The sequence below is a fragment of the Pelophylax lessonae genome (assembly GCF_965119305.1).
Source record: "Pelophylax lessonae genome assembly, chromosome: 1".
Taxonomy (NCBI): Eukaryota; Metazoa; Chordata; class Amphibia; order Anura; family Ranidae; genus Pelophylax; species Pelophylax lessonae.
In genome coordinates this window covers 434807657-434834095 of record NC_138768.1, presented here as the reverse complement: position 1 = coordinate 434834095, position 26439 = coordinate 434807657, and the positions used below count along the sequence as shown (strand labels likewise).

General features: G+C 45.4%; 1 protein-coding gene across 2 annotated transcripts in view; it reads right to left on the bottom strand.

The window, feature by feature from the left end:
• ECPAS (Ecm29 proteasome adaptor and scaffold) overlaps positions 1 to 26439 on the bottom strand; it is a 230229-nt gene that overhangs the window by 26671 nt on the left and 177119 nt on the right. For both annotated transcript variants that reach the window (XM_082267213.1, XM_082267214.1), the window contains 8 exons: positions 24366 to 24487; positions 23398 to 23548; positions 20659 to 20724; positions 20173 to 20262; positions 11251 to 11317; positions 11050 to 11141; positions 10638 to 10704; positions 5482 to 5673 (listed from right to left, as the gene is read on the bottom strand). In XM_082267213.1, the coding sequence (XP_082123339.1) occupies positions 5482 to 5673; positions 10638 to 10704; positions 11050 to 11141; positions 11251 to 11317; positions 20173 to 20262; positions 20659 to 20724; positions 23398 to 23548; positions 24366 to 24487 (847 nt within the window). The remainder of the gene's footprint in view (positions 1 to 5481; positions 5674 to 10637; positions 10705 to 11049; positions 11142 to 11250; positions 11318 to 20172; positions 20263 to 20658; positions 20725 to 23397; positions 23549 to 24365; positions 24488 to 26439) is intronic.

Sequence of the window (26439 nt, the reverse complement as noted above, 5' to 3'; positions counted from 1 at the left end):
TGCGATCCACTGGATCTTTAAAAGACGGAGCGTCTTCTAAAGGAATAACCGTGGCTTTATTCAATCTAGCAATTGGTGAATCCACCACAGGTGGTTCTGTCCATTTCTTAATAAGGGTTTCCTCAAACGGATAACGCCTGTCAATGCGTTTGGAAATATTAGTGCGTTTTGGCAGACGCCATTCTTCATCGATTGGATTGCCAAAACATTTGGTCAATGGAAAAACCTTTGCCACTTTGATGCGTTTTTTAGTCCCAAAAGGGATCTCAGTTTCAGCTATTTCTGATGGAATACCCTGTAACCTTAAAGTCTCTTGAACAGATACAATGAGTGCGTTTACCAACGCTTCCTCTCGGGCTATGGCAGATGCCGAAACATCCTCCTCACTGTCTGAAGAGACAGGACCCGATTACCAATACCAGATGAAGTACCTGCAACTGCAGAAATAGGCTCAGAGTCTGAATCCGAGGTTTCAGATAATAAGGGGTTAGGCGGGGGTCGCTTTCTTGCGCCCTGTCCCTGACAAGCCACTTCCACCTGGGACACAAAAGTTTCCATAATGGCTGACAAAGATTCAATTGTCAATGGGGTGCTGGAGGATCCCGCAGACCCCTCGAGGGGATCCGGAGGAGATACATGAGTGGCAGGGTCCATGTTAATACAGGACACTTTTGCCAGCAATAAACAAAAAAACTTTTTTTTTTTTTTGTGTGTCTCCCCCTAGCGCAATAGCGCCCCTCAGAGTACCTGCTTCTCGATCCCAGAGAGAGAGAGAGGGACCCCCAAGGCTCACCAACCGATGCAGTGCAGTTTCCAACAAACTGCAGCCAGCGTCTGTCTTACACAGACTGGAAGGAGCTGTTTGCTTTTTCCCGGGCAGAAGGCGTGGCTCCGCCCCCTGTGTACGCCTTCCGGCGTTCCCAGCCCTCCACGAGGAAGCTGGGCTCACAAAACATGGCCGCCCCCATAGAAGAGACATAAGACTCCAAAAACATGGCGGCCGGCGTGACCTGAGGACATACATGCATTCGGTCTACGGCAAAATGGCGGCGGACCGCCGATATCGTCTTCCCAGCACATCCACCTGCACTCTGCTGAGAGGTGACATATGGATCTACAGAGATACACTGCACATAAGGTAGGATTATACCTCCTATGTTTGCTGTAATGTTACAGTCTGCTGGGTAGAGTGTTAGCTCTTGAACCAAGTCCACTTCCCACAAACACATGCTGTATTACAAGGGGGACTTGTAAGCGTCAGATACATACTGACCATATATGGAGGGGCCCATAATATATACTGCCTCATAAATGAGGAAAAAAGGGAACGTTTTACTCACCATACCGAACCGACAGGCACCCTCTCTTCATAATACCCTCTCCACCGAGGTGGGGGTTTGTGGACGCCTCGACTCTCTGGTCCTGGCGTCCAAGCGAGCTTTTGACTCGCAAAGTCAGTCCCTTTACTGGGACTCCGTCGCGGCCGACTCAGCGCACTGGTCTGCACGCGCTTTTAGGCAGAAACCGGGGTGACCACTGGATCTCACATCCAGCCCGTCGCCCGGCCCCGCATACTTACTTGAATACGTCGCGGCCGACCAAGCGCAATGCCTGGTCTGCACGCGCTCGTAGGCCGGCTGGGGTGACCACAAGTGTCGCCCAGTCCGGCATTTTTGCTTGAAGATCTCACAGGAAAAAAACACTGGAGAAAACTACCTAAAAAATGTCTTTTTCTTAAAGAAAAAAAGTCTTGCCAGGACCAAAAGATCCCAGCAAGGAACTTAGGTCCTTACTCCTGACTAGACAGAAAAAAACTGATTCCCTGTAGCAGAGAGAGGGAGGATATACCCTCAGGGACTGCCCCCTAGGGTGGAGCCAGAACGTTTTGTCATTCTGCCTAGTCCTACTCCTGCGGAGACAACATAACCCAGCTCTTGAGAATCAAGAAGACTACGTCTGTCAATGAGCGATAGAGAAAAGGTGATCTTTTCTGGTTGAACCTCAGGGACTGAAGTCACCCGACTAGAGGCTACTTGGCCTATCTGGTCAACCAGATCCGATTCCTGTGAGGTATCGGGACTAATCTTAGGAAAAGGTAAAAGAAAAGATCTATTCAGGGAACGGTAACTACCGCTTCCTGTAGTACTTAAATGTTGGAAGGGAAGAATCGCACCGGTAGTAGTGGTTGATGCTCGATCTAATGTCCTGAATACCGGTGAAAACGTCCCCCGACCCTGAAACCGGGTGGGGGCGCACCTTCAGGCTGTGTACTCCTTTGCTTCGGGTTTGGCTGGGTTGGACCTTTGCTTGTCCGACCAGCCCTTCTTGAACCCTCCTGGAGGAGTCTTGCCTTTCCCGCTAGTACCAGCCGGGCGCCCTTTATGGGCGGTAAAGAAAGGTCCTCGCTTGTTGCGAGGTCCCTTAGCTTTAGCAGCCTGTGGCAAAAAAGTGCTCTTGCCCCCAGTGGCATCCTTAATGATTTCATCTAGGTTGGCCCCAAATAGACGATTCCCCTGAAAAGGGAGATTAGTCAAGGTCTTTTTGGAACCTAGGTCAGCTGACCAGCATTTTAACCACAGCACACGTCTGAGGATCACCGCTGACTTAGATGCATGCCCTAATAAGGGAGTAGTGTCCAAGGCTGCGTCACAGATAAACTGTAGCCCTTGTATAATCTGTTCCATCAAATCAGATGTCTCCTGGGGAATATCTTTTCCCCTAAGATCTTGGCGTACCATTTTCGCCCATTCCGTAAGTGTCTGGGAAACTAGACCAATAACAATTACTGGTCTAAATGCTGACCCTATCAGAGAGAAGATGGTGCGGGACTCTGCTTCCATCTTTCGATCCACCGGATCCTTAAAGGACGAAGTGTCCTCCACTGGGATAACCGTGGCTTTATTCAGCCTGGAAATAGGTGGATCCACCACTGGTGGTACCGTCCATCTCTTAATGATGGATTCCTCAAACGGATAGCGTCTAGCAATACGCTTGGAAATAGTAAAGGTACGTTTAGAATGCTCCCATTCTCCTTTAATCTGATTACCGAAACATTTAGGTACAGGAAAAACCTTCACCGTTTTGATGGGCTTATTAGTACCAAAGGGAATCTCTGTTTCAGTTGCCTCTGCCGGTAAAGCCTCAAGTTTTAAGGTTTCCTGCACTGCCACAACTAGTGCGTCCACCAATGCTTCTTCCTGAATTATAGCAGGAGAAGAAGCGTCCTCCTCACTGTCTGAGGGGGCTTTACCTGGGATAACAGCCCTTGCAGAGGAACCTGCAACTGCAGTGACCATCTCTGAATCAGAGTCAGAGGTGTCAGATAGTATAGGGGTAGGCGGGGGTCGCTTCCTTGACCCCCGTCCCTGACAGGCCGCCTCCACCCGAGCCACCATAGACTCCAAAATTGCTGTAAATGACTCTATACTCTGTGCACCGGCGGGTCCCGTGGCCCCCTCGAGGGAAACAGGTGGGGGAATATGTGTGGCAGGGTCCATGATAATTCCAGTCACTTCCTGGATAATATAATTCAAAAATAAAAAACTTTTTTTTTTTTTTTCAGACCCCCAGCGCCACAAAAGCGCCTTAGTGTTACCTGCTAGGGATCCCTATCGATCGAGAGAGAGAGAGATAGACCCCCAGGCTCACCACTTGATGCTCAGAGTTTAACTGCAACAGGTTACAGCGCTGTCTTGACAAACAGGAAGTCTTTTGGCTGGCTGCCCAGGAAGAAAGGAGGCGGCTCCGCCCCTCTGCACGCCTTCCGGCGCCTCCCCCAAGCTCCACGAGGTGTTTGGATCACCTCAAACATGGCCGCCCCCATGCTGGAGACACGAGGCTACGCCAAAATGGCGGCTCGTGCGATCCAGCAAAAAAAATGGCGGCGGCCTGTACTGAATAGCGGTGTGCTGCAGGGCACACAACACTCTCTCTGCATGGGGATATGGCGTGGTTGGCGGTACCGGCCCTGGCGGACCGTATGGCCATTCGGGAGGCCTGCTAATAGCTGGAGATCTGATTAGGAAGGCAGTCTACATGTCCGTGGCTTCTGACTGGTAGGTAGCTTATTCTTAACACCGTAAGATTCCCAGAATGCCACAGATTACATCTTTTTAACATGTATACAATTAGATTGTTAGCTCCCACACCAAGCCTCCTGGCTTTTTGCACATAAAATCACACTCAAAGTAGGAGGATCTGTGTCATGTTATAGGATAGAGAGGGACTCTATCTTACCATACAGAGAGGGGCCCGCGTTCACCACAAGACCCGTCAGGGGAAAAGGGGGAACATACTACTCACCATACCGGAACCAGGCGGGCACCAACTCCTGACAGTACCCCTCTCCACCGGGGCGGGAGGGCTGTCGACCGATACGGACGCCGTGACTCATGGTCTTTGGCGTTTCAGCGAGACGTTTAACTCGCGTGGACAGTCCTTTAATGGGACTTTGTCGCGGCCGACCCAGCGTGGAGCTATGGCCTGCACGCGCTCGTAGGCTGAACTGGGGTGACCACCGGATCTCAACATCCAGCCCGTCGCCCAGTTCAGCTTTCTTGCTTGAAGATCTCACAGGAACACTGGAGAAAAAAAGCTGTCTAAAAAATCCTTTAAGGAAAAATTCTTGCCAGGACCTAAGATCCCAGCAAGGTATCTAGGTCCTTACTCCTAACTAGACAGAAAATAACTGATTTGCTGAGGCAGAGAGAGAGAGAGGATATACCCTCTGGGACTGCCCCTAGGGTGTGGCCAGAGCTTTTTAATTTCCTGTCTAGTCCTGCTCCTGTGGAGGCAACATAACCCGAAGGTGGTGTATCACCGAGGACTACGTCTGTCAATGAGCGCTAGAGAAAATATTGTTATTTTTGCAAAATTGACGATCTTTTTTTGTTTATAGCACATGATCAAAAAATCGCACAGGCAATCAAATACCACCAAAAGAAAGCTCTGTTTGTGGGGAAAAAAAGGACATCAAATTCGTTTAGGTACAGCATCGCACGACCGCGCAATTGTCCGTTAAAATTACGCAGTGCCAATCGCAAAATACCCCCTGGTCAGGAAGGGGGTAAAATCTTCTGTGGCTTAAGTGGTTAAACAACTATTCTATTTTTATAATTTTACTTTGTATGCCAGTTGAACATTGTAAATGCTGTGACATAAAATTACATTTTGTTCGACAGGACCATGGGGCACAAGCATACAATGGTATTCCTCCCTCTTCTTAGGGAAGCATTTATTAATTCATGCCACACATAGCAAAAGGAAAGATTACTGTACCCCCCCCCCCCCCCCCCATAACATTGCATGAAATGAGCTGTGGCTTTTTTTTTTTAATATAGGAAGCACCCAACTGTGACCAATTCATGAAGCATTGCCTGCTTCGGCCAACATTTTGAGTGATATTGATCTACTAGCTCTATTGAGGCATACACAGACACTTGCATTCTGGATAGTTCACTGTTTTGGAAATAGTGAACTTACCCGGCACATTCTCTTGCCACACTTCTCTCCAAAGGTTTGCATCATCTTTTTCTCCTTTTTCTTCATCTGACACCTCATGCATAGCAAGAAATGCCAGCGGTAACACCAAACCTGAGTGGTTCTTCAGCACATCAGGACTGTAGCGACTGATAGCATGAATGGTTAAAGTGCCTCCAGTTCTGTATACTGGTTCTGTGGAAACAAAGCAGAAGACAATGTGATAACGTGTGTATACTACAATGCCACAGGCAAGTGTTAAAGGGTCAGTCAACTTCGCTTATTTGCAGCAGTTTTATATATGTATTTTTAAAGATGTGTGTCTACTGCTTAAAAAAAAAAAAAAATAATCAACTTGATGGCTGTAAGTTTTTTTTATTTTCTTATTTTGATAATCCTTTGTTAGTTGAACAAACAGCAAGGAATCTGCAAAGGGTGTAATTGGAAATAGCTCTTTGAAATAAAAAACAAGAAAAGGTTCTCAGGTCACTGGATTACAGACAAAAGACAGTGGGGAATAGATTGCTGCACTACCAAATCACCTGGATAAAAAGAAAATGGAGGTACTAAGCAGCCAACTTGTGCTACCTTCAAGAATTTTACAGCTCTATTTGCAAAAATGCCATACACAACTCTGCCCCTAGCTACATCACTAACCTGGTCTGAAAATATCCAAACCGCTCTCTTCGTTTTTCGCAAGACCTCCTGCTCTCTAGCTCCCTAGTCACCCCCTCCTATACTCACCTCCAGGACTCCCATCCTTTGGAACTCCCTACCCCAAATCTGCCTATCTCCTAATCTATCCATCTTTAGACGAATCCTGTAAACCCTTTTCTTTAAAGAAGCCAATCCTGCTTCTAGCTCACTGTGTTTTTAACTTTCTCCATTAGCTTATCCCCCCACAGTTATTACCTTCTGTATCACTTGACCTGCCCTCTTAGATAGTAAGCTCTAACAAGCAGGGCCCTCTGGTTTTGCTTTGTATTGTAACTATAACGTCTGCCTTCATTTAGTAAAGCGCTGAGCAAACTGTTGGCACTATATCAATCCTGTATAATAATTTACAATCTTGACTGGGGTGTAACTCCTACCTGCTCTATGCGAAGACTTTGCACAGATTGGTCCCCTACCTTCTCTTTTTCAGTGCCCCATCGGCAATTTGCTCTCCTCCTTCCTCTGGGTTCCCCCTCAGCAGAATGGGCACCAAGAGGGCACCTGTACAGGTGTGCTCCAGAGCCGGGCTGTGTGCATCTATATATACCAAGGTTACTGGTAAACCACGCCCCCACTCCCTCCTCACAGGCGTTTGACTGATAGCAGCTGGTGCCATAGGCACAGTGTCTCTTGTGAGACCAGGAAGATAGGAGAGTGGTGCTGCAGCTAGGACAGTGCTGGATCGATGACACAAGTCAGGTAAGTGTTTAGGGATGGGGGTGTGTAGATTACAGAGTGGGAAGTGTTTTGTTTTTTACCTTAAAGAGGAAGTAAACTCTTCCTTTTTCTTCCCCCCTGCAAAGTAAATGCATAATGTGCTAGTATGCATCGCATACTAGCACATTATGTGACACTCACCTGCAATGAAGCCCACGATGTCCCCACTGCCGGCCGCATCCATCTTCGTCCGTCTTCCTTCCGGGTCTGCGGACTCCGGCTGTATTACTGGCCGGAGCCGCGTGACGTCACTCCTGCACATGCACTGAAGAGCCGCCAGTCACTGCACAGGGCTCTGAAGAAACGGCACTGACGAGCGCATGCAGGCTGCATTCAATGTAAATATCTCCTGCAAGTTTAGGAGATATTTACAGCACCTATAGGTAAAAGTAATTAAGGTGGGTTTACAAACACTTTAAAGTGTTTGTTACCCAAATCCCTTGATCTTGTGAACAAGGTTTTGCCTCTAATGCGACCCACTGGGCGCTGGACCCTGGAAGTTGGAACTCTGGACATTATACCCAAGGAGTTTTCCAGCAGGGTGCTGTACGGGTCCAAGGGTGTGGACCCCAAAAAATAAGGGGGACCTGGTCCTTAAAAGGTCCAGAGATGACAGAGCCCACCTTGATTGGGTCCTATTTCAGGATTCTGCGGTGGGACAAGTGAGCTATTTCCCCTCTCTTTTTTTAAAAAGGAGGTTGCAGGGAAAATAATTGAGCACTATTACCTCTACATTGCCTGCAGTATCGTGTTTGTTCACTAGGTCAGTAGTGTCTAGGCGAAGATGCCTTGTATGGTGACACCTTGTCTTTGTGTTCCACAGTGAAGAGCTGAGCTTTGCCACAGAAGCTGGGTGGATCGCGAGGCTAGTGAGCGCACGTGCTAAAGGCCTCCTCCGGGCATGCACGGAAGGCAGAAGCGTGCGTATGACGTCACGAGCGTTCATGTGGCACGCTGTATCGGCTTTTGAAAAACAGGCGAGCTGTGCTCTTGGCTGATGCTGCAAGGGACACAGAGCAGGTTTCACTGGGGTACGCGAGTCTATGGGACTTGGACATGGCTGCAGGCACTAGCATCTGGAGAGGGGGGGGGGGGGGGGGGGTGTAACTGTAGTAGCCGCGAAAGGCTGGATCATAGCTTCTACACAGGATAGTGCAAAAATAATTTTACCTCATATCTGGGTCTTATTAAAGTAAGCCATGAAAATGAAAAAGAAGTTTGGGGGGAGGGGGGGCACGCAGCTGGAAGGGGAACAAGTGCTCCGCCATCAGAATTAGAGGATCCTAGTCTTATTTCTGCTGTGCTAACAAAAGTCCAGGCCATAAGAGGTCTGGTCCGGATCATAAGGAGGAAGATATATCCCTCAATATGGCTGTGCATGAGATTGCTGGGCAAGATGGTCTCCACGCGTGAGGCAGCCTAGAAAGAGGTGAACTGCATTCTAGCATGGGCAGAGAAGCACGTCCTGTTTCTTTCGGCAGTGTTCATCCTGGGGCTGGACAACTGGCAGGCAGACTTTCTAAGTCACCACCAGTTGTTTCCAGGGGAATGGTCCCTGCATCCTGACCTGCCATTGTTTGGGTACCCCAAACGTAGATCTAATGGCATCCATTTTCAACAACAAGCTGGACAAGTTTGTATCCAGAACCAGGGATCCAATCGCTATCGGAATAGATGCGTTAGCGATCCCTTGGGACCAGTTCTCCCTGATCTATGCCTTTCCTCCGGTCCAACTTCTGCCACAGCTGCTGCACAGAATACAGGTGGAGGGGAGACCAGTGATCCTGTTGGCTTCAGCCTGGCCCAGGAGACCTTGGTACGCAGAGATTGTGAAATTGGAAGTAGGGGGCCATGGTCACTTCCATGCCATCCAGATCTAATTTCCCAAGGTCCCATATTCCATCCTGCTTTACGGTCGCTGAATTTCACGGTCTGGTTGTTGAGAACAGAATCTTGAAGGATCGAGGGATTTTAAGTCCAGTTCTACCTACGATGATCAACGCTAGCAAACACGTCTCTAGAAAAATCTACTATAGAGTCTGGAAATCTTACATCTCTCGGTGCGAGTCCAAAAGATGGCATCTTCGCAAAAAACAGATTGGCTTTTTTGGTCGCTGTAACATCGGCCAGAAGGGTACCAGAATTAGCGCCCCTTTCTTGCAAGGAGCCATTTTTAGTTCTGCACCAGTACAGAGTGGTCTTGCGTCCCCATCCAGCCTTTTTGCCTAAGGTGGGTTCCAGTTTCCATCTAAACCAGGACATCCCTCTGTCCTCTTTTTTTCCGAATCCTCAGACCACAGAAGAAAAATTGTTACATTCACTCGACGTAGCATGGGCAGTCAAGGCCTATTTGAAAATGTCAGCACTAATTCAGAGCACTGATGCTTTTTTGTCCTGCCAGAAGGGCCTAAGAGAGGCCAGGCAGCGGGAAGTTCAACTATTTCTAAGTGGATTCGCCAGGTCATTGTTCAGGCATATGGTTTAAAGGGTAAGGTCCCACCCTTTAGATTAAAGGTGCACTCTACCAGGAGGGTGCTTTGTGGGCAGTGCATCATCAAGTGTCTATGGCTCAGATTTGCAAGCTGCTACTTGGTTTTCAGTGCATACATTCACTAGGTTCTACCAGGTGGATGTTAGAGCTCGACAGGGGACTGAATTTGGCTATACAGTGTTACAAGCAGCAGTATAGATTCTTTTTAAGTCTGATGGCGGTCTTTGGATTACTGTGTTCCTTCCCCTCAATAGCATTGCTTTAGGACATCCTGGATAGTCATTATTATGGCCTGCTCTGTGTCCTGTGATGTACGATAAAGAAAATTAGATTTTTTACTACAACTTACCTGTAAAATCCTTTTCTTGGAGTACATTACGGGACACAGAGGTCCCTCCCCTCTTTTCTGGGATATTTAGTGTTTGCTGCAAAAACTGAGCTTCTTCCTGTGTGGGAGGGGTTATATATGGGGAACTTCCTGTCTATTGGTTGCCAGTGTCCATTCACCTATAGGTGGCATATAACCTAGATAGTCATTATCATGGCCTGCTCTGTGTCCCGTGATGTACTCCAAGAAAAGGATTTTACAGGTAAGTTGTAGGGAAAATCCAATTATTACAGTCACAGAATAACTTGAGCATGATTAAAGAGGTATGTCCAGAGCAGTCAATAATGCCTGATGCCTATACCAAATTTAACACCATCAATATATATCAGTTAATTTAATATGAACACTATGACTAACTTGCCCACTTAACCACTTTATGACCGCCCACCGCAGTTATACTGCGGCAGGCAGCCGCTCCCAGGCAAATCGCCGTACATGTACGGCGCTCACTCTCGGCTATTTAAACTGTATTTCTTGCACACAAAGATATAGCTTGATAGCTAGAGCCAGGAGATGCTTGTTTACTATCAAATTTTATCTCACCGATGCGTAACAGCTATTATGGCGATCACATGACCAGGTAACATGTTAAAGGTTCCCAGTGGGTAAGAGGGAAGAGGGTCAGTGACATACTGATCTAGGAGCGAACAGAAAGCAGCCCTGCTGTAGTCCTCAAATGTGAAACATCAATTACCATTCCCTTATGGGGAACCATGCCTGGGAATGTGAATCCACAGACTGCTGATGCTTAGCATTTAAACAGATAATAGTATATACCCCATAGTAATTGACAACCCAATAAAGATATGGTAACAGCTGACAAATAACAAGGCAGACACTCTTGCTCACCTTCTTTTTCCATGTACCAGGCACTTAACTTCTGGAGTAATTTTTCTGTGCTGGTATCCCGAGCAGTCTGTAAACAGAGTTAAATAACAAACATAAGTTTAAATTGGGATTCCATATAAAATGTTTACTTTGCTTTGGAAAAGCTAATATAACCTTAGGTTTTATTATTATGTCTCCCTGTTGGGGAGATTTCCCCTGACTTCCTGTCCTGCATACACATTCTCTACTATTGTAGAAGCTGTTGGGTTTCTTCCCTTATCAATTAATTATAACTGTCAGCAGAAATTAAATTAAGAGGAAATCCCATAAATGTGGATACACAGCAAACATTCATGACAGAGGCCCCAACTGATGTATCAACAACTAAACTTTAAGTAGTAATACTTAAATATACAAAAAAAAAAAAACTTACCCGAACTAAATGCCCCAGGGCAAAGGCATAAGATTTCTGTACTACGCTGTTTCGATCACTTAGTCCATTTAACAAAGCACTCATAAGTTTGCCTAGTAAAAAAAAAAAAGAAGTTTTAGAAAGCACCAGAATAGCTGGAGAATTATCAAACAGATAAGATGGCAACTAGTACTCTGTAGTTACTGTAAAATATCAGCTTACCAGAATAAGGCATTAAGTCCTGGGGACATTGTGTTGTTAAAGAAACAACAACACTGGCACATCCCCCCTTTAGAATAAGGAAAAAAAAACAAGTTACACCGGTGATTAAAGTTTTTAATAATGAATCTCTAAAGCTAGAAAACAATTTATTCCTAGAAAACCACAGTAAAGGTTACGATTATCTTTAACCCATGCCTGATATTTTAACTATTCGGCCATATATTTTTTTTCTATTGGGAAAAATCCGCTAGACTGGTTGTTTGTATTATGACTGACAGGTTACATTTGGTCATTTGCAACGTTAGCAGGAGACTGGCAGAAATTTTTCAGGATGCTAACAGGTACACTCCAGTTTGCTGGCAATCTGTAAAGGTTTTTGTTGGTCTAACAAAATTGGCCTTTTCATTTGCCCCCACATAATAAATATCTTTCATATACGTTTGAATCTTTGTTGGCTATAACCTTGTTACAGCTAAAGCCAGCACAAATCTGCAGCTGTTAAACAGCTAGCTATACATTAACCACTTATGCTCCAGAAGATTTACCCCCCTTCGTGACCAGGCCAATTTTTGTAATACGGCACTGCGTTATTTTAAACTGACAATTGCGCGGCGTGCGATGCCGTACCCAGATAAAATTGATGTCTTTTTTTTCCCCAAACATAGACCTGTCTTTTGGTGTTATTTGATCACCTCTGCAGTTTTTATTTTTTGTGCTATAAACAAAAAAAGTCCGACAATTTTGAAAAAAATATATATTTGTTTAAATTTCTGCTATAAAACACATACAACAAAAAATGTATAAAATCAAATTTTTTCATTAATTTAGGCCAATATGTATTCTGCTACATGTTTTTGGTAAAAATAATCCTCCCAATAAAGGTATATTGGTTTGCGCAAAATTTATTGTATTTACAAACCTATGAGATAGAATTAGGGAATTTATATTTATTTTTTTTTACTAGTAATGACGGCAATCAGCGTTTTTTAGCGGGACTGTGATATTGCGGTGGACAAATCTGACACTAAGTGACAATTTTTGGGGAACAGCGACACCAATACAGTGATCAGTGCTAAAAAAATGCAACACAAACTAATACCTGAAGTTTAGCAAAAAATATTACATGGGCAACAGACTGAAGCTACACTGAACGAAGGTGTGTTCCCTTACGCACCATAAACCATAGGTATTTAAAATATAGCTTTTATTCATTCCTACAAGACGTTGTCTGGACTATATATATATATATACAAAAAGGGAGGGTGGGTTTATTGGTTGGTCAATAGTGTACTGATGATTGAGTACACACAATGGTGAATAATCAAGCCAAAAGAGAAGATAGATATTAAGGAAGAGAAGACATTTACTCTCTCCTATGGAGTCTTAAATTGTGCCTGACTAGACAAGATGGTCTATAAAAATCTAGGTAGCTGCACACCACTAGTCATGCTTGCTTCTCTTACTCATCAAGTCAATCTAAAAGCTGCAAGGCTCTATCTCTGAGGCTCATATCTATCCTAAATATCTTATCTTGTAGCAAAGCTGTCCACTGGAGCTAGTATCTATATGTTCACTGCTCACAAAACCTAATGGCTGTCTGACATTTGAAGCAGCAAATATTACCTGCCTGGTCTTACTCTGAAGGCTAGAAAAGCTGTTCAAACCAGTCTCATAGGAAATCTTTCTCTCATAAGCTCTCCTATCAGGGTTGTCTCAGAGAATATAGCCTGTCAGAATCTGGATAGCTACACACTACTAAATTGGCTGGCTACTTCATAATATCTACTGCTCTTAAAGTAGGATGGCTGGTTAACAATTGGACTGACAAATGTTGTCCTGCCTAGTCTAATTCTGAAGGCAGAAAAGCTGATCAAGCCTGCCTCATCAAAATAAATGCCATTAGCACTGGTGAAGCCTGCCAACTCTAAAGAACCCCCCCCCCCCCGGGCCACAAAACATGCTGTACCCCAAATCATAATAGTGCTCCCAAAAATTAAAACTCTACATGTTTTGCTTAGTAAATAGGCTTTGTCAGGAGTAAAAAACTGAATTTTTGTAAAATCTTACCTGTAAAATTCCTTTCTCTGAGTCCTCCGACAGTCGCCGCCACTTCATATTCATCACTAATGGGGTTATTGACCTTTGCTCCGTAGGAGTAGCTAGGCAACAAAATTTGTTAATATCAAAGCTTTTAGCATATCCCACCCCTAGGGGGTGGTCCCCTCAGTCAATACCTCCCTGCTTCCTGCATTCCCAACTCAGTTTCAGTAGCATAGCAGTAGAGTACATAAACAAACCCCAAAAGAGGGGCGGGGGCGGCGACTGTCGGAGGACTCAGAGAAAGGAATTTTACAGGTAAGATTTTACAAAAATTCCGTTTTCTCTTATGTCCTCCGACAGTCGCCGCCACTTCATATTCATCACTAATGGGGACGTCCCATAGCAGTGTAGACATGAGGGGTGGGAAAAAACGCAGCCGCGCCTAAAGCAACGCAGTACCCACATCAGAGAAAGGAACTTTACCAAAGTAAGAGAACCAACTGGGCAACAGGAAAAAAACGTGCTCAACAGGAGCAACAACCCAGGAAAACAAGTAACCTAGGGATAAAGACATCCCAACAGCCAAGGACCCAAAACAAGGGACCCTAAGGCACTGCCGCACTAAGAACTTTGCGGCCAAAGGAAGCATCCGCCGATGCCTGAACATCCACCTTGTAGAATTTGGAGAAGGTGTGAACTGACGACCAAGTCGCAGCCTTACACACCTGGGCGACAGAAGCCTGATGACGATAGGCCCAAGACGTACTCAGAGACCTGGTAGAGTGCGCCTTTACAGGGAAAGGAGGAACCTTCCCCTTCAAAGCATAGGCTTGCACAATGGTCTGTCTGATCCATTTGGCGATGGTCGCAGCCGACGCTGCCATGCCCTTCCGAGGACCCTCTGGAAGAACAAAAAGAGAATCCGACTTGCGAAAGGATTTAGTTGATGACAGGTAAACCCTGATCGCCCGAACAACATCCAAGGAATGCAAAGCCACCTCCCTTGGATGCTTAGGCTTCGCGTAAAGCGAAGGCAAGACAATGTCCTCATTGAGGTGAAATTCTGAGATCCTCTTCGGAAGAAAAGAAGGGTTAGGTCGTAAGACCACCTTATCCAAGTGAATCACCAAGTAGGGAGAGCTGCAGGACAAGGCCGCCAGCTCCGATACCATGCGAGCCGAAGTGATCGCCACTAAAAAGGCAACCTTCTTGGACAATAGAGACAACGAGATCTCCCTGATCTTCTCAAAGGGAGCATGTTGCAACACGGACAGAACAAGGTTCAAGTCCCATGGAGGTAAAGGGTCCCTCCGAGGAGGGGCCAAGTGTCGCACCCCTTGAACAAAGGTGCTAACCAAAGAATTAGACGCCACAGGGCGTTGAAAGAGAATGGCCAGTGCAGAAATCTGACCCTTAATCGTGGCCAACGCCAAACGCTGGTCCACGCCCGTTTGAAGGAAAGCCAACACTCTCGATACCGAGTACGAGCGAGGGGAATACCCCCTGGACTCACACCAGGCAAAATACGCCTTCCAAGTACGGTAGTAAATCTCCCCCGAAGAGGCTTTTCTAGCCTTTATCAAAGTGGGAATGACCTCAGGGGAGAGACCCCTATCCTTCAGGACCTGGCTTTCAACAGCCAGGCCGTTAAAGCCAGCGACTGTAAAGCAGGATGGACGATCGGTCCTTGAGACAGGAGATCTTCTCGAAGAGGCAGACGCCACGGAGCGTCGACCGCCAGATTCACGAGGTCTGCGTACCAAGACCGGCGAGGCCAGTCTGGCGCCACCAGAATCACCGCGTGCGGTTCCGAGCCCAACCTGCGAAGGAGCCTCGACAGCAGCTGAATCGGTGGAAAGGCATACATCAGACGATACTGATGCCAGGGCGCCACTAACGCGTATGAGGCGTCTGCCCGAGGATCGCGCGTCCTTGCCACGAACCTTTCCACCTTGTTGTTTAGACGAGACGCGAACAGGTCCACATCTGGGGACCCCCACTTCGCGCACAACATCTGAAAGACATCCGGATGAAGGGACCATTCTCCCTGGTCCAGGGTCTGGCGACTCAGATAATCCGCCTGCCAGTTCTCCACCCCCGGAATGTGAACTGCAGATATCGCCGGGACGTGCATCTCGGCCCAAGACAGAATGTCGGCTACTTCCCGAGCCGCTCGGGCACTCCTGGTGCCCCCTTGGTGGTTGATGTAGGCCACCGCTGTGGCATTGTCCGTCTGCACCCGAACCGGATGGCCCTGAAGCCTGTCCGTCCAACGCAGAAGACAGAGATTTATCGCTCGCAATTCCAGAATGTTGATCGGAAGGGAGGATTCCTCCTCCGACCAAGTTCCCTGGGCGGACAGAACGCCCAGGACACCACCCCAGCCCGACAGGCTGGCATCCGTGGTGATCACCGTACACGACAAAGGACGAAAGGACTTGCCCCCCAACACCGCCGGGGACTGGAGCCACCACAAAAGACCCCTTCGGGTGAGTCGGCTCAACGAAATCCGCAGATCCAGAGATTGCGGACGCCCGTCCCACTTGGCCAGGACCTCTGCCTGGAGATCCCGTGTGTGAAACTGGGCGAAGGGAATCGCCTCGAAAGCCGAGACCATTAATCCCAGACACCTCATACACGTCCGGAGGGACGAGCACTGATTGTCCCTGAGGGACCTGACTTCGTTCTGAAGTGTCCGGAGCTGGTCTTCCGGCAGGAAGACCTTCGCTTCAACAGAGTCCAGTACCATCCCCAGGTAGGGAAGACGAACTGACGGACACAACGTTGACTTTGGAAAATTTATCGTCCAACCGAACTCCTGCAGAGTCTGCATCGTGATGGACAGGTCGTTCACCAGGCCCTGACTGGTCGCAGACCGAATCAAGATATCGTCCAGATACCCCAAGACAGAGATGCCCTGGGCTCTCAAAGCCAGGACCGGCGCAAGCACCTTGGTGAAAACCCGCGGAGCCGAAGCGAGACCAAAAGGTAACGCCACGAATTGGAAATGATCCTCCGCAATGGCGAATCGAAGGTACCTCTGGTGACCCTCGAAAATTGGAATGTGAAGATACGCATCCTTCAAATCGATGGAGGCCAGGAATTCCCCCGGAACCAGGGCAGCCACCACTGAGCGCAGGGATTCCATGCGAAACTTGCGAACCCGCACAAAGTGGTTCAGAGCTTTCAAGTCCAGAATCGGACGTACCTTGCCCTCCTTTCTGGGCACAGTGAACAGATTGGAATAGAACCCCCGAAATCTGTCCCGATGAGGCACCGGAACCACCACTCCCTGGGCCCGCAGGTCCCGCACCGCCAGGTGCAGATCCTGCAAGCGCTCCGGAGTCAGCTGAAGGTTTGAGGGGAAAAACCTGCCCGCCGGCCGAGAGAGAAACTCGATCTTGTATCCAGATCGAACGATTTCCTGAACCCATCTGTCCCGAATGCGGTCCAGCCAGGGTTGAAGAAAACCGAGCAAACGTCCCCCCACCCCAGAACTGGGTGAGGGCGTCCCTTCAGGCCGAATTGTTATGGGCAGCGGACCCGGACTGGCCGGACTTCTGCTTACCCGTCCACGGCTTCTTCTGGGAACCTTGGCCCTTGAAGGGCTTGCCCTTATAGTGCGACCGAAAGGCACGAAAGGACCCCTGAGAGGGCCTAAACGAGGTATTCTTCTTACCACGAACAAACTTATTCTTGTGAGTTTGGGGCAAGAGAGTGCTCTTACCCCCAGAAATTCCCTTTATCAGAGTATCCAAAGATTCGCCAAAAAGGCGAGATCCCGCGTAGGGCAAATTAGCTAAAGTCTTGCGAGAAGACTGGTCAACATACCAACATTTCAGCCATATCAGGCGACGGTTCAATACCGCCACACTTGAAAGACGCCCAGCCAAAGGGACCAAATCTAAGTCCGCATCACACAAATACATGACACCCTGATGAATTTGATCCACCATAGCCAAAGTTGTTGGCGGGGCAGAGTCAGCCACCAGGGTGCGCCTGAGCACCTGCGTCCAATCCGCAATAGCCTGGGCTGCCATAATGGAAGCAAAAATAGGCTTCAGCATAGAACCAGCAACCGTATAAGCATGACGGGCCAGAAACTCCAATCTCCTGTCCGTCGGGTCCCGGAACACCGGGGTATCCTCAGCAGGGATCGCAGTGGATTTATTCAAAATCGCCACCGCGTGATCCACCTGAGGCGGCACACACCAACGCTCATCAGTGGTGGGTGTAAATGGATAACGCAGTTTGAACCTGCTCGGCACAGCAAAAGGCTTCTTTAAATTGCGCCATTGCTCATCAACCACGCGCTGAAATTCCGCAGAGCAAGGTAAAACCTGCGATGTTCTGTGTTTTCTCTGCGTCCCATAAGAGGACATCAAAACAGGAGGACATGGTTCATCCTGCAAATGCAGCGTTTGCTTGATAGAAGCAACCAACTCATCCATGAGTGCAAGCTCTTCAGACGAGCCAGGGGGAGAATTATCAACCCCTTCTACCTCAGCCTCCCCCTCAGACCCCACAAGGTCTAGAGATGAGTGAGACCCTGAGAAGGACGCAGCAGCGATCGCCGCACAGCATGCCTAAGCCCAGACTGTTTTATGCAGCCACACAGCAGAGCGGGAGAGCCCCCCCCCCTTGCAGCCCACAGACAGGCAGCTATTCCACACAGGAATCTGACAGGGAGTTCAGCATTTACACAGGCATGCAGGGTCACACAGTCCCAGACTGACACCCAAATAGACAGGTCCCCACATAGATTTACACTTACCAGTCCGGATGGCGTGGGGAGCCTTCTCCAGCGACCAAACCGCTGCACTGAGGACAGGGAGTGTCGCAGCCAGGACGCAGTGGAACTGCGGTGCGAAACCGCAATGGCGTCCAGTGGGGTAGCCACCTCACAGATAGCATCCCTGCAGCGAACAGGGATGGGTCGTTCAATATGCCAGGGAAACCTGCGCTGAACGCTCGATGGCAGGCTGGGAAGCCCCTGGCCCTGAACCCTGGGATCCAGGGTGGCCAGTCCGAGACCCAGCTCCGCATGATCATCTTCATCCGAAGAAACTAACTAAAGCTGAAAATTAACAGCTAAGTAAAAGAAAGAGAAAAAGACTCAAAATAAAATCAAAAAGAGAATAGAGGCTGAGACTGAGAGCCCCAGCACAGGAACAGCCAGCCTACTCCTAAGCTAGGCATTAGAAACTGAGTTGGGAATGCAGGAAGCAGGGAGGTATTGACTGAGGGGACCACCCCCTAGGGGTGGGATATGCTAAAAGCTTTGATATTAACAAATTTTGTTGCCTAGCTACTCCTACGGAGCAAAGGTCAATAACCCCATTAGTGATGAATATGAAGTGGCGGCGACTGTCGGAGGACGTAAGAGAAAATAAATGCGCCAAAAGTAAAAATGTCAAAAGATAAAGAAAGAAAGAAAATGGAGGGGACCAAACTATCCCCACATGGTTGGAGTCAAATGGGGGCCAACCCCTTCTTCCCTCTATTTATAGGGTTTTCCCAAGTTATTTCCACATTTGCGTCATCACGCACATCCCATCATAACGCAAATTTGCGTCATGGCGTAATAGGACATCATGACGTTACCGTGGAATCGTGTCATGACGCAAATATGATTGGGTGATATGGAGTTTATTTGTACTACCTATGCTTCGCATTAGGATGCATATTGTCATGAAGATGCTTGTTATTCATTCTACTGTATTTGTTTTGGTTTTATTGACTGTATAACAGTATCAGTTATTTTAATATGACTAAATAAAATTGTTTAATTTTTACTTTTTCTACATTGGCGTCATGCCTGCCTAAAAATCCCCATTCCTATGGGGGAACAATTGAGTCCAAATATACGTCCAGACGCAATTTCGGTGGGGAATCATCATCTAGTTGGGAGTAACCAGAAAACTCAGAATCTGGGGAAATGTCAAAAATTCCCCGAAATCCCCAAGAGACCTCTTTAAAAGTCCATATAAGAAGGCATAGAGGCAATTGAGTAAAGACATATTATTATTCCTATGTTGAGCTCTAAATACCCCTTTTTTCTATTCCTAGTCTTCTCTAACCATTTTTAACAGTCCAGAACATTATAGGCTTATATTCAATTTAAAGGGGAACACAGAATGCACACTGAAAATCTGATCATTTCTTGATAAAGGGCAGATAAGTAAAACCCTCATTCAAGCCTGATGGCGCACGCAAGTTTAACCGGAAAATCCACCCTTGTCTCGGTTTTTAATAAATTTTTATCCAGATTTCCCTTTCATACACCTAGTTTTGGTTGTTTAATGACCCAGAACTTGAGTTGGTATGGTTCATTACTATGCACCTGTCGCAGGTGTTCAAGGTTCTATCTCCATTGAGTGTTATATCCCCAATGTGCTTCAAAACCCGTCGCCGTAGCTGACGAATGGTTTTGCCCACATATAATTTGGGGCACGGACACTTGGCTGCGTAAATCACTCCTGAGCTGCAATTGTAAAATGATTTAAATTGGATCATTGTATCATCCTTTGGATTTACAAATTACTCAGTTGTTGGAATGAATGTGCATGCCTTGCAATGACAGCATTTAAAGCAGCCAATGGGTTCTCACGGTAGCAAAGTGGAAGTAGTTGTGCTGGAGTTCTGTTGAGATGGCTATGCACTAGCATATCTCTTAGATTTTTTTCCCCTCCTATATGTAATTAATGGATTCTGGGGAAGGACACCATGTAGGAAGTAAAAAGTAAGACGTATCCGATTTTGCGCTGAAGGGTCGCCCTGCTGCAGTATATGTACGTGGGGCGGTCCAGAAGCGGCTAATTATCAATACTTTAAAATGCACATTTTAACTAATGTAAAAGAAAACCCCTTCCTATAGCTTACCTTTGTACCTAGACCAAGTCCACTTTTAATCAAATCGCACAGCCTCGGGACAAGTTCAGCCAGAACAGGAACGTCCAGGTGCTGAATACACTACAGAAACAAACAACTCCTGAGATAGTATCCTTTACTTCTACACAATTGTAACAACATTATTGCATGTGTTCTGGTGACTGTAGTTTGCTACTACAGTGGAAAACTGGGTAAAAATAGACACTAGTATCAAAAATTCTTAATGAAAACTTGCCAAATGAAATTAAGGCCAATTAAAATTTTACTGAAATAGAACCAGATTCTAAAAGTGAATAACCTATTAAAGTTAAATAAAGGCAATTTACTTATAAGGGGTGCCAATAAAGAGCATTATAATTATGTCAACCTAGCAAATCAGTAGTTTTAACTTACTTACATATATCTAGTAGTAATATCAAAATAGTCTTCACCAAGTAACACAGTCACCTAAAATCTAACAGAAACAAATGATCTTACCATATTTATAGTTTCCATCATTGGGGAAGATTTGGCAGCATTCAGTCTTGCACTGTCCATAGCAGCCTGAAGAAGAAGAAGCATGCAACATGTCACTATTGAGAGTTTTAGGTGTCTGCTATTTTGACTATTCAGTTGAAGGCTAAAGAGAAATGTTGGAGCAAGGTTAATTAGGATTTACACCTGTCCCCAGAATTTGTTTAACTATAAGCCAGTGGTAAAAGGCTTTTGTCAGAAATGCATCTTTCAGTATACAAGTTTCTTGAAGCAGGTCAAAAACGTAGCAGTCAATTAATTGTGAATCAATATAGAGGCTTGAACTGATGCCAAAAGCACACTGCATTTGCAGCCCAAAGCAACCACATCACTTCATCAACTGTCTAGCAACCTAATGCACCACTGTGTCTGTCTGGTATACATCTTCTTCTTGGTGCACACATGCAGACAGCAGGTGCAATTGATGGTCAAGGAGAAAGTGTTCAGATAACTGTACTGGAAGCAAAGAGGAAAAGCCAAAACTTTTTTTTTTTTCTACAATTTGTAAGGCCAGCAATACAAAGCACCAGAGAGCCTAAAAGCTGCCTATTAAAGGCCACAAATAAATCTGTTCTGTACCAAATTTTACATTTTGTATAAATATGACTGTTAATCTGATCTCAGCATCCATCTATACAAAATATCACCTTTGGGTAAAGTGACAGTTTTGTTGCATCTGCAAAAAAGGTATAAAAGCAATGCATACCAACAAGCAAAACCTTCAGATACATTCAGTAAAGCAGTGTAAATAGAAAATACAGCATCTCACAAAAGTGAGTACACCCCTAACATTTTTGTAAACATTTTATTATATCTTTTCATGTGACAACACTGAAGAAATAACACTTTGCTACAATGTAAAGTAGTGAGTATACAGATTGTATAACAGTGTAAATTTGCTGTCCCCTCAATAACTCAACACACAGCCATTAATGTCTAAACTGCTGGCAACAAAAGTGAGTACACCCCTAAGTGAACATGTTCAAATTGGGCCCAAAGCATCAATATTTTGTGTGGCCACCATTATTTTCCAGCACTGCCTTAACCCTCTTGGGCATGGAGCTCACCAGAGCTTCATAGGTTGCCACTGGAGTCCTCCTTCACTTCTCCACGATGACATCATGAAGCGGGTGGAGGTTAGAGACCTTGCGCTCCTCCACCTTCCTTTTGAGGATGCCCCACAGATACTAAATAGGGTTTAGGTCTGGAGACATACTTGGCCAGTCCATCGCCTTTAACCTCAGCTTCTTTAGCAAGGCAGTGATCGTCTTGGAGGTGTGTTTGGGGTCATTATGTTGTAATACTGCCCTGCCGCCCAGTCTCTGAAGGGAGGAAATCATGCTCTGCTTCAGTATGTCACAGTACATGTTGGCATTCATGGTTCCCTCAATGAACTGTAGCTCCCCAGTCCTGGCAGCACTCATGCAGCCCCAGACCATGACACTCCCACCACCATGCTTGACTGTAGGCAAGACAAACTTGTCCTTGTACTCCTCACCCGGTTGTCGCCACACACACTTGACTCCATCGGAACCAAATACATTTATCTTAGTCTCATCAGACCACAGGACATGGTTCCAGTAATCCATATCCTTAGTCTGCTTGTCTTCAGAAAACTCTTTGCGGGCTTTCTTGTGCATCATCTTTAAAAGAGGCTTCCTTCTGGGATGACAGCCGTGCAGACCAATTTGATGCAGTGTGCGGCGTATGGTCTGAGCACTGACAGGCTGACCCCTCACCCCTTAAACCTCTGCAGCAATGCTGGCAGCACTCATTTGTCTATTTCCCAAAGACAACCTCTGGATATGACGCGGAGCACGTGCACTCAACTTCTTTGGTTGACCATGGCGAGGCCTGTTCTGAGTGGAACCTGTCCTGTTAAAGTGATGTATGTTCTTTGCCACCATGCTGCAGTTCAGTTTCAGGGTCTTGCCAATCTTCTTCTCGTCTAGGCCATCTTTATGTAGAGCAACAAGTCTATTTTTTCAGATCGTCTGAGTTTTTTGCCATGAGGTGCCACGTTGAACTTCCAGTGACCAGTATGAGAGAGTGAGAGCTATAACACCAAATTTATCACACATGCTTCCCATTCACACCTGAGACCTTGTAACACTAACGAGTCACATGACTCCGGGGAGGGAAAATGGCTAATTTGGCCCAATTTGGACATTTTCACTTAGGGGTGTACTCACTTTTGTTGCCAGCGGTTTAGACATTGATGGCTGTGTGTTGAGTTATTATGAGAGGACAGTAAATTTACACTGTTATACAAGCTGTACACTCACTATTTTACATTGTAACAGTGTAATTTCTTCAGTGTTGTCACATGAAAAGATATACTAAAATATTTACAAAAATATTAGGGGTGTACTCACTTTTGTGAGATACTGTATAGGATATAAAGTAAAATAGGTAATGGGGTGCAATGTCAGAGTTTTGCAGATAAGCACATCTTGTGATTGAATACAAAGGCTCATCAGCACCCTAACAGTTCATTCAGAAGTACAAGCCGTCTGCCACCTCACGCCATGTTGTTTTTGAATTGTGACAGCGGGTGCAGGGAGAAGAACCCCCGCCAACACATTGATATGGGTAAAACATACATGTTCAAAAAGTTGAACTTATCCTTTAACTATTCACTATTTTGTGATTTTTTGAACTGCCTTACTAAGCAAACCTGAAAACATTTTTTATTGTGCTTACCTTCTCCTGATCTGTAGCTCTGAGACTTAAATAATTCAGCACCTGAGGTTCCAAAACACTTAGAGATTCTAACAAAGCAGGGATCAGCTTTGGGGTATGGGGCTTCAGCAATTCCCCTGCACTTTTACTTATTTTCACAAGTGTGTTAATGCTAAAGAGAAGAGAAAAAACAAAGAAAATAATATGGTGAAATATGTGGCTAATATCACTTAAATCCTCCTAGACCCATCTCTGCCTATATTCCCTGAAATTCTAGATCCTTTTTCCTACCAAACACCCCACTTAAATAATGCCAGCTCCCTATAGCCAGGACAGGCAGGGCTTAAACTTGGAAACATATATTTGATTTTTTAGATTTTAATCTGGAAGAAATCGTAAACAATGCATTTTCCTGTGACCTTTTCCTAACATAATTCTAAATGTAATTGATGCATCTCCTAAACATAACCAACAAATCTTTTGATTATACTAAAACCTTCAAAAATCTTTGCATTTTAATATAGAAGAGCATTTTTGCCTTTCAATGCTACACTACTATGCACAAAAGAAAAATACAATTGCTTTGCGCATTTTTTTTAGCATAAAAATAAGTCCAAATAAAAAAAAAATGTAGCACAACTAGGGCATTTTCACAGGTTTGCAACCACTAAACTTTCTGAATGACTTTGCTCTCAGGCAGTAAAAGCAGAAGTCCGCCCTGCATCCTTCTGCACAATTGCTCGGACCCATGGATTAAGTTAGGGCGAAAATGTAATAAATAGAGGAGGATTAATGTGGGTGAAAACTGGGGATCACTCCGTCTGCGTTTCTAACCCTGTACAACTTTGACACAGGAAGAACATGGTAGTATAGAAACACATTTTGTTGGGGAGTGATTGAGAAGATTTCTGTACCAATATAAAAGGTACATGTTTATAGAGCTGCTTTTTTGTAATGGTGGGTGCTCTGCATTTAGACCTTACACTTACCTGAGTGCACGCACTTCAGTCACTGTGCTCACTATCCCTTTGTCTAGAAGGCAAGGCAGAAGCACAGCAATTGTTCTCTGCCCAGCTGTTCCCTTGCTGGGTTCACACATCCTTATACACACCTAAAAAAGAAACACACAGACTGAATTAACTGGATTGCTTATATCACATTAAGACTAAATCTGGATAATCAAATTAACCCTAATTTAAAAAGGGAGTTTGCTAATATTGTTATGGTATAGCACATACTTAATGAGATTACCCAAATTCTCTTATGCTAGGTGAGGCGCTAAATGTTAAACAAGGATCAATAAAATGTGAAAACACATAGTTGCTTGTTATGTTTAGACAGCAAGAATGTGCTGACTTTGATACTCAAGAGGCTAATTGTTGGGCCAGAGCATGTAGGGAAGGTACTGCTTTCTTAGATTCTAGTATGAGTAAAGTACAGTTACATGCTAGGGTTTTCATGAGCCACAGAAAAGTCCTGATTCACACAGGTAAGCTTAAAATCTTTAAAACAAACAATAAAGTACATATCCCTTGCAAAATGACTACCCAAATTCACCAAACCAGGTGAATGTTAAGAAGAACTAAAGGCAAAACTTTTTTTCATTTTTGATAGAACAAGAGAGTTTTTAATGGTGTCAAGTGTTTTTGTTTTTTTTAGTCACCTATGTCCCATTGGGGAGATTTTCCTTTGCTTCCTGTCACATAGCCAAAACAGCTAGAAAATGTGCCCTCTATTTGGAATTTTTTTCACTTGTGATAATGGTAAACAGGACAGATTGAGAGGGTGAATATCTTTAACAAGGGTACAGACAGCAGTAAAAATTAACAGGTGTTCTAATCTCTCTCAGCTCTATCCAAAACAGAAAACAATTGCCTTTAGTTAGAATTTAAACTGAACTCCAAGTAGGTTCTTAATTGCATACCTAGACAGGTCCAGCTTTGACTAACGTAAATATGCAGATTTCATCCCAAAGGACTGCTGTGGAAAGGGATAATCACTGTACCTGCGTGGAGTAGCTGCCCCACTGAAAACTGATAACAGGGCATTTGGCACTTCAACCTTTCCAGAACACTATCTTTTTTTAATGAATACAAGGCATTCTCCAACTGGATGAGGTGGAGATTATAACCTTAACTCTCCACGCTTTTCTCTACTCTGCCACATTAGGGAACAAATTGGTATTCATTACCCTCTTGTCTACTGAGGTACATTTATAAACATCCTGGTAGTCAAGGGGTTAAAGCAAACTCACAGCTGCTGCCGCATTCATGAGCTTGGTGTTTATCTGTTCAAGCCCACTCTTGGTTTTCATGTAAAAGTAATCTGGGTGGCTGTAGAGCTACCTGATCCCTTTTACAGTATAGTGAAAGTCTTCTCCCCCCTCACCAATGCCACCTGCGGTGGTTCACAGGCTGTTCTGCCTGAGCCGGAGACCACAGTAAATGGCTTCAGGATGCTGAGCAGAGGAGATCAGAGAACATCTGTTTGCTGGTCTTCTCTGTGACCAATAAACTCAAAAAAAGTGAGGATTTCATCACTTCCGTATTCAGAGCTGTCATTCCCCAGCTACCGTAGCCAGGGAAAAAGTTCAACACAACCTGTACTTGATTAGCTGCAGTGAAAGGCAGGGGAGACACTAGGGGGGTCTCAATGACGCACCACGTGAGGTATTGCTGCAAATGAGTGAAAAGAAAATTCCAGGGCCAAAATTCACTGTTAACTTTAAACTGAAAACATGTAGAACCATTTAGAGTGTCACCTATGGAAAACTTAGGGTAGGGCTTTCTGCAAATTCACGGGCGCATACAATTTTAAAGCTTAACACATTAGGTATTTTTTCAACGCAATCCCATCTTTTATAATTTACCAAAAACATTGGGTATTGTGTTTGTATGAACTAAAATTCAATTCAAAACTGCAATTGCCATCATTTTATTCTACAGGACCTCTTTCAATATATAATATTTCTCTTTCGTTCATTAACGGACACAGCTCCCTATCATCTTTGACCCTTGGGTTTTGCTGCTCTCATTAGGAGTAGAACACTAGGCGGAAAAGAGT